Source organism: Bison bison, unplaced genomic scaffold, assembly GCF_000754665.1.
Source record: "Bison bison bison isolate TAMUID 2011002044 unplaced genomic scaffold, Bison_UMD1.0 scf7180017864508, whole genome shotgun sequence".
Lineage (NCBI taxonomy): Eukaryota > Metazoa > Chordata > Mammalia > Artiodactyla > Bovidae > Bison > Bison bison.
In genome coordinates, this window is record NW_011495064.1 from 15,658,870 (window position 1) to 15,667,901 (window position 9,032).

Consider the following 9,032-nt stretch of genomic DNA (forward strand, 5'->3'; position numbering starts at 1 on the left):
CCGGGTTCAATCCCTGGGTCAGGAAGATCCCCTGGAGAAGGAAATGGCAACCCACTCCAGTACTCTTGCCTCAAATAGTAAAGCCACTAAAATCGTAAACCAAAATGATATGAATGAAAATATTACCTAGGACACAATTTTATACAAGACTTTAAAATTTTTTCTTATGGAGTAATATAATCAAGCTCCATATAGGTCTATTGTTGCTGCAGTTTCTAAGTTGTGCCCAACTGTTTGCCACCCCATGGCCTGTAGCCTGCCAGCCTTTCTGTCTGTGGGATTTCTAAGGCAAGAGTAATGGAATTGTTCCCATTTCCCTCTCCAGGGCATCTTCCTAACCAGGGATCGAACCTTTCTCCTGCATTACAGGTGGATTCTTTAGCACTGAGCTACTTGGGAAGTCTAGCTATTATAAAACCATTATGTACTTGCGTGGTTTCCTGAGCTTTCATTGGACTATATGTGCATTAAAATGTTTTTATAACTAAAATGGAACAGTGGAGTTTATCCCTTAAGTGTGAAACGTGCTTGTTTTATTTTGCTGCACAGATAGTGCATTCTGGTTTAGATTTAAGCTCACATGGATTTCATTTCATTTTCATCCGAATAAAATGGAGTAATTTTTTTGTCCTTGCTCTTGTTGCTTGTTAAGTAAGAAAATGCTTATTCATGTATAGAAGAAGTTGGCAAGTACTAACAAAATGTTCATGTTCATTGCAGTTTACTCTTCTTTCATAAAGTTAGAACTTTTGTAGGGGCAGATCAGCAGTAAATTTCATCCTAAGTATACCATCATACTACACTGACCAAATTCTTCAAAGTAAAGTTCTCAGGCTGAGTAGAAGATTCAGAGAAAGGATTCCTCAGCCCAACTTGAACTGAATTGAAAAGGAGGGAGAATTACCATTAAGTTTTGTTCTGCCATTTTTCCAGGTGGCTTTCAATAAAATTTGAAACTTATTGATATTCTTCTTCACTCTGAGCCCAGACAAGCAAAGGAAACATTTTTGAAATTTCTTTCAAAGATGATTTCCTCTTAAATCCACTTATATTTATTATTATCCTTGTTTTTTTACTGGGAAAATGACAAGAATGGTAAGTGTAGTAAGAGAGAATTTGGGCTTCCCAGGTGGCTCAGTGGTAAAGAATCTGCCTTCTAAGCAGGAGACACAGGTTCGATCCCTGGGCTGGGAAGATCCTCTGGAGAAGGAAATGGCACCCACTCCAGTATTCTTGGCTGGGAAATCCCATGGACAGAGGAGCCTGATGGGCTACAGTCCATGGGGTTGCAAAAAGTCAGGCACAACTTAGCGACTAAATAACAACAACAAAGAAAGAATTAATTTAAAATGAGTGTATTATAATTCTGGTAGATGTGCTCATTCAGTTGAGTCCAACTCTTTGCAGCCCCATAGACCGTAGTCTGCCAGGCTCCTATGCCCATGGAATTTTCCAGACAAGAATAGTGGAGTGGGGTGCTATTGCCTACTTCAGGGGGTCTTCCCGAATCCGTGTCCCTGTGTATCCTGCATTGGCAGGCAGATTCTTTACCACTAGCGCCACCTGGGAAGCCTTGTAATTCTGGATACCTATGCTGGAGTTGATCAAGCTAGCTTGTTTCTATTCTGGTGTAATGTAAGACAGCTGTGCTCCTGGAGTGATTTGGAATATTTCTCATGTTTTTTATGTGCTGCTTGCTCATGTTTTAGGATAACTACGGAGGTGTTTGTTTGTTTGTTTTTTTTAACTTTTCTGTTGCTTTTTTGTACTCACATCTACTTGTATCTTTTGAGAACTGAGTGGTGTGTCAAACTGCTGTTTCTAGCATTGTCCTGTATGTGTCCACGTTGTTTTTCTACATTGCCTAGAATGGAAAACACTACCAAATTGCAGGCTAAAGGTGCCTTTTTGAGGCTCTGCATCCACACTATGAAAAACTACTAAACATATACAGTTCTTTCTCACAGAACTCCTTAGCTCTAGGATTTATATATCTTTTTTTTTTGGTTTAGAAAAGGACTTTAAGTGCAGTCTTTCCAAGAGGCCGAGAAACAGCTGTTAAGGTCCTTTCCTGTCTCGTTCCAAAACCTTTCGTGTCACTGTTGTGCTAATGACCTCCTGATCGAAATCTTCCTCTTGTTAAAGAAAAAAAAAGCACTCTTTGTACCTGTTGGAAGCAGAATTTTAGTTAAGTTTCAACTCTTTCATCTTCGTCTCGGAGTAAAATGAAGCAGAAAGTAATTTTGAGAGAGTATTTTAATCAAAAGTATTTGAGAGAGTATTTTAATCAAAAGATTGTATGATCAGCATCTACAGAGACTATTTTTTAAGCCTAAGCAGGGAAGGACAGTGCATTCAAAAGTACTTGGATTTTATCTCTAGCTGAATAAACTCCCATGTAAAAGCTTCTTAGAGTCATATAATGTTAAACATGAAAAAAATTTTGAATAGGAAACTGGAGACCAGAAGTGTTAATAATTTGCTGTATTAATTAGTAGCTAAGTTAGAACTTAGCTTCAGAATACAAACTTTATTATGATTAATTGCAGGAGTTGTCAGAACCAGACAGTTGAAGGAACTGTCAGAACTAGAAATATCATGAATGCATAAAATATATGTAGATGTACAGAATATGTGTTAATCACCTTTTTATGTAATTGGTAAGTCTTGGTGGCTCAGACGGTAAAGCATCTGCCTGCAATGCAGGAGACCCGGGTTTGATTCCTGGGTCGGGAAGATCTCCTGGAGAAGGAAATGGCAATCCACTCCAGCACTCTTGCCTGGAAAATCCCATGGTCCGAGGAGCCTGATAGGCTACAGTCCATGGGGTCGCAAAGAGTCAGACATGACTGAGCAACTTCACTTTCGTTTTCTCTTTTCTTTTCATGCTGTTAGTAGTTAAGTTTTGGGGGAGTCAAAATTATACACATATCTTTGATGGAAGGTGGCACCCATAATCCTCACACTGTTTCCATAATTGAGCCCCTAAGTGATTAAAGTTTTAAGTCAGATTTTTTAAATAGCATTTTTCAAAAGCTAACCTAGAAAATTTAGGGTAATGTGCAAAATTAAGCTCTTCTTTTTACTGTGTATGATCTCCAGGGAAGGAGAGTCTGTGTTGAGTGTTCTGGCTTGCTGTCGCCAAAATTGTTTTCTGATGGACCACTCCAGTCTTGTGACTAGGTAGCAGCCTTGATGAGTGTTTACTAGTGCATGATGTTTGGTCCTACAAACGTGTTTTTCAGTTGGTTCCTTTATGACCTCAAGCAAGTCCTTCACTATTCCCATTTTTTTTGACCAGAACATGTGATACATGTACTGCTGTGATTATTTGTAACCTCTGAGGCACTGGTACAGACTGTGAATGGATTTATTTTGTAATGTGGATAAACAGGATCTCTTGACTGCTTTTTAGAATTTACCCAAATTGCTGAAACTAAAGATAAATGGTGTAATTATATAAAGAAAAAAAGTTAGCTGAAATATCGGGGAACTCTTACTACTTAGATTTATCCAGAACTAAGCATTAATATATAAAAGCACTTAGCGTAGATAGTTGATGATTTTAAAAACAGAATATTAATAAGTACATGAAAAAGTAGGAGTAATGGTGGTTTTCCTTTAGCAAATAATAATATGTTGGTTTGCATATATAAATATGTGGTGCCTTTAAAAAGAATGTATGCAGCCACTTTGTTCTGAAGCACATAATGTACATAATAATGAAGGAAATTCAAAATGATACCGTGTTGGGAATTCCCTGGTAGTCCAGTGATTAGGACTTGATGCTTTTGCTTCCAGATTCAATCTCTGGTAGGGGAACTAAGATCCTACAAGCCTTGAGGTGTTGCCAAAACCAAACCAACCAACGTACCAAACAAACAAAAAAAGAAAATGATATCCTGTAATATATTTTTTTACATATCTTCCATTTAAAATTTAAAGTTACCGTTAACAAGTCTAGATTCTGGTACAAGAATTCTGGTACATCTAATTAGATGTGAAATCTTTCATGTGTCTTCACTACTCTGATTTTCATTTTCCTGTAAAAATAAAAGTGGTTTTTAGGTATCTGTTGGTGAAAAAATAAATTCAACTGAGTAACTTTTAAAGATTTTATTGGTTTATTCAGTGGTTCATGAATTGGGCAGCATCCCATTTAGCAGAGAGAAAGGAGCTTTGAGGGGCTGTACAAAATGAAAGACTTGAGGCAGAAGGAAACAGGGAAAGGAAGTTGTATTAGCTGGAAGTGGGTTAGTTATGGAAAAGTCACTTTCCTTTAGGAGATTGCAGGGTCTTTCAGGCAGATTACCTCACTCATGATGACCAGGTGATTTCTGACTCAGTAGTTTTAAGATTCTGTTTTTGGGAGAAGCCAAAACTGTAATTAATTTTTGGTTTGGTGACACAGGACTTAGCATAAGTGACTCCCATTTTGTGTTTGTTGTCTTGTTTTTAATACTATCAACTATAAAATATGAAAATTGTATGCACTAGCAGGTGTTCATACTTAGAGATCTTCAAATGATAATTTTTAGTTGAATATTTGCTTATGTTGGTTAGGATTCACACATTTTACCTGGATTTATAGTTTTGTCGTCTTTTCTCCTAAGATCTCAGTGGTTCAATAGCACCCCCAGATGTCAAGTTAAACCTTGGTGGAGATTTTATCAAAGAATCTACAGCCACAACATTTCTGAGACAAAGAGGATATGGCTGGCTTTTGGAAGTTGAAGATGATGACCCTGAAGATAACAAGCCACTCCTGTATGTAAAAATAATATGTATTTTTTGGATTCTAGAGCTGGTCTGTGAAATGATTATATTCTTTCATATTATTTAAGACAGGTATGGAAAACCTTAACCTTTTTGGTCAAAAGTTTTAGCTGTTTTCAGTTTTGCTAGTACATTTGACCCTTGAACAGCTGAGGTTTGAACTGTGTAGATCTACTACACGTGGATTATTTTCAGCACTTGTATTGGAAAATTTTTTTGAGATTTGCAATAGTGCAAAAAAAACTCGCAGGTGAACTGTGTAGCCTAGAAATATCATGAATGCATAAAATATAGATGTGCAGAATATGTGTTAATCAACTTTTTATGTAATTGCTAAGTCTTCTGGTCAACAGTAGGCTATTAGCAGTTAAGTTTTGGGGGAGTCAAAATTATACCTGTATCTTTGATGGAGGGTGGCACCCATAATCCCCACATTGTTCAAGGTCACCTGCAATTAGTAAAACTGGAATAATGAAATAATATTCTGAATTCATTGAAAGTTCAGTTTAAGACAAATTAAGAATTCCCAAAAGATTACCTCTCCAAACTCTCTCCCATATAGCAATTCTCAAGCTACCCCTGGAGGACTACAGGGATACTTTCACCTTCTTCATCGTTCTTGAAGATATTTAAGCGATTATGTATCCCTTGAGCTTCCCAGGTGGCGCTAGTAGTAAAGAACTCGCCTGCCAGTTGCAGGAGACGTAAGAGACGTTCGGTCCCTAGGTTGGGAAGATCCTCCGGAGGACGGCATGGCGACGCACTCCGGTTTTCTTGCCTGGAGAATCCCCATGGACAGAGGAGCCTGGCGGGCTATAGTCCATAGGGTCGCAGAGTCAGACACGACTGAAGCAACTTAGCACTCGTAAATAATCAATAGCATGCACACGTATCACTTGGGGGAAAAAGTGAAGAATTTAACAGTTTGGAAAGAAGAACCTGCTGCTGCTGCTGCTAAGTTGCTTCAGTCGTGTCCGACTCTGCGCAACCCCACAGATGGCAGCCCACCAGGCTCCTCTATCCCTGGGGTTCTCCAGGCAAGAACACTGGAGTGGTTTGCCATTTCCCTCTCCAATGCGTGCATGCGTGCCAAGTTGCTTCAGTTGTGTCCGATTCTGTGCGACCCTTTGGACAGCAGCCCACCAGGCTCCTCTGCCCACGGGATTCTCTTGACAAGAATACTGGAGTGGGTTGCCATTTCCTTCTCCCCTAAGAAAAACCTATAGCATTGTAAAATCAAGGCATTACCAAGTTATTCTCTGTAGTAATTATTGGTAGATCAAGTACTAAAAACGTCTGTTTCTCAATGTTAATATACTGAATTTCATCAAATCTAAGATGTTATAGATTATAAGATGCAATTATTTTACATTTATTAATAAAAGAGAAAAAGCGGCTAAGACAGCATAAAGCTAGAACATTAAAGGGCTATCTTATCTCCTTAGTGTAAGGATAAATGAGAAATGATCAACCATGCAAAAAGAGAAACCAAGGAAGTTTGCTTGTCTGTTTGGCACTGGGTGAAGTGTTGGAAGAAAAATTCCTATGAGAATATAGACTTGCAGTCTATGGTCCCAAAATTCTCAAGGGAAGAATTTTATTTAAAGTCTCAAATTGGTAGTGCCTCCAGGAGACTGGCAAAAGGAAAAGCAGATCTTGGAAGCACTTGCCTTATGCCAGACTGACAACAGTTGTTAAGACACCAGCTATTGTGAGATGTATCCCAACTTTAGAGATGTTGAAAATGTACATCTTGGAAATGTACTTCAAATGCAAATGTTTTGTTGACCTGTGGAGACTACTGTTATATTTAAACTTTTCTTAAATTCTAATACAACTGGCTCAATATTCAAAAGTATGTGCCTTCTAAGAATTCTTATTTTAAAATTATAGGGAAGAATTGGATATTGATCTAAAGGATATTTACTACAAAATTCGATGCGTTTTGATGCCAATGCCATCACTTGGTTTTAATAGACAAGTGGTGAGAGACAATCCTGACTTCTGGGGTCCTCTGGCTGTTGTTCTTTTCTTTTCCATGATATCATTATATGGACAGTTTAGGGTAAGTACATCTTCCTTTACACAAATTCTAAATAGTTTAAGAGTTTTAAAATTTAAAATAACAAATATTAACTGTAGTACTTCATTATGTTTGAAAAATGCTTTAGCTTTACCCATTATTTCTCACTTTTCCATCCCTACAACTGTTCTTAAATAAGTGGGAGGTTCCTTGGATTAATGGCTTCCAAACTATTCTACATCATCATTCACATGAAAAGTATTAGTATTTGTATGGCAAGTGGGTAAGTGGTAGGGACTGTTCCCAGCTGCCCATGCCCTTTCTGGTTTTCCATAAGAATAAATAATTGGAAACAACAATACTCATATTTTTACCTTTTATTCATTTTTAGTTCTGTTTTTAAAATAAACTTTTTAATGATGACAGGAATTCCATCAAGTATTTGTTTTTACATAATACTATGTCCCATTCTCAGAGGACTTATCTGTATCATCAAAACACAGCATATACACATCACTCTCTCATCTTTAGTGTAAGGCTTTAGGGGAGTGAAAAATAATTCTTTATCACAGAGTGTTTTGGAAATAAATTAGTTTCCTTTTGTTCTATAATACATTTCTGTAAGTTTAGTGACTTAAAACAATGAAGATTTATTCTTTGACAGTTCTCGAAGTCAGAAATCCAAGTTGAGTGTTAAAGGGCTAGAATCAAAATGTCAGCAGGCTGGTTCCTCTGGGTGCTCCAGCACAGTCTGTTGCTTATCTCTTTCCAAGTCAGAGGCTGCAACATTCCTTGACTTCTGGTTGCATCACTGTACTCTCCATTGTCACATTGTCTTCTCTACTGTAGTCAGATATCCTTCTGCCTCCTTTCCTAAAGGACATTTGTGATTAAATTTGCGCTTACTTGATAATTCAGAGTATTCTCTCCATAGCAAAATCCTTAATGTTATATAATACTAGTCCTATTAATATTTACCTTGGATCAATTTACATCAAGTATTCTGTTGCAGACAAGGACCATTGAAGAAGTTGAATGGGGGTTCTGATCTCTTGCCTACCACCAACCCTTCATGCAGAGCATCTCTAAGTGACTTTTATCTATATAATCTTTCATTTGAATGCAGGGTTCTAAGGCTAAAAACAGAAAATTCTTAACTCCATAGAATGTTTCTTAATTTGAATTTGTTAAATATTTTCTCATGCTGGATTGATGTAATACCTTTTTGGCAAGAATATCAAACAAGTGACATTGTGCCTTTCTCTACATACTATTAGGCATTACATGATACTGATATGTCTTGTTCCTAGTGCTATTATTGTTGATCACTTGGTAAGGCAAGGGGGTGGTATCTGTCCAATTCCTCCACTGTAAAGTTGCTATTTTTCCCTTTTTAATACAATAAATATCTTGTGGAGATACTTTGTGACTATGCAAGCACTCTGTTTCTCATCAAATTTTAGCCCACTAATTTTAGCATCTATTGATGGACCTTTCTTTCAATAATTATTACTATATTGTTTACTGAATATGATTTTCCTTCTTTCTTCCCCATGTATTAATTAGTATTCTCTTTGGAACAGCTGTTCTTTCTTTGTCATTACTTATTTATCTTTGTTAGTATAGACAGATATTTATTTACTTTGTGGACTGTCAGTTCATTTCAGTTCAGTTCAGTTGCTCAGTCGTGTCCGACTCTTTGCGACCCCATGAATCGCAGCATGCCAGGCCTCCCTGTCCATCACCAACTCCTGGAGTTCACTCAAACTTAAGCTCATCAAGTTGGTGATGCCATCCAGGCATCTATTCCTCTGTTGTCCCCTTCTCCTTCTGCCCCCAATCCCTCCCAGCATCAGAGTCTTTTCCAATGAGTCAACTGTTTGTGTGAGGTGGCCAAAGTACTGGAGTTTCAGCTTTAGCATCATTCCTTCCAAAGAAATCCCAGGGCTGATCTCCTTCAGAATGGACTGGTTGGATCTCCCTGCAGTCCAAGGGACTCTCAAGAGTCTTCTCCAACACCACAGTTCAAAAGCATCAATTCTTCCGCGCTCAGCTTTCTTCACAGTCCAACTCTCACATCCATACATGACCACTGGAAAAACCATAGACTTGACTAGATGGACCTTTATTGGCAAAGTAATGTCTCTGCTTTTGAATATGCTATCTAGATTAGTCATAACTTTCCTTCCAAGGAGTAAGCGTCTTTTAATTTCATGGCTGCAGTCACCATCTG

General features: G+C 37.8%; 1 protein-coding gene, 1 long non-coding RNA gene and 1 other non-coding gene across 3 annotated transcripts in view; 2 read left to right on the forward strand and 1 right to left on the reverse strand.

Annotated features, from left to right (window-relative positions):
• Positions 1 to 9,032, forward strand: part of YIPF4 (Yip1 domain family, member 4) — a 33,302-nt gene that overhangs the window by 12,598 nt on the left and 11,672 nt on the right. Inside the window, exons 2-3 of the mRNA XM_010829818.1 lie at positions 4,614 to 4,767; positions 6,670 to 6,841. Of these exons, the coding sequence (XP_010828120.1) occupies positions 4,614 to 4,767; positions 6,670 to 6,841 (326 nt within the window). The remainder of the gene's footprint in view (positions 1 to 4,613; positions 4,768 to 6,669; positions 6,842 to 9,032) is intronic.
• On the forward strand, positions 1,124 to 1,194 carry TRNAR-UCU. Its single transcript has one exon. It is a non-coding gene; the product is annotated as a tRNA-Arg (tRNA).
• LOC104980944 overlaps positions 6,848 to 9,032 on the reverse strand; it is a 38,814-nt gene continuing 36,629 nt past the window's right edge. The window contains exon 3 of the long non-coding RNA XR_824318.1: positions 6,848 to 7,672. This is a non-coding gene — a long non-coding RNA (uncharacterized LOC104980944). The remainder of the gene's footprint in view (positions 7,673 to 9,032) is intronic.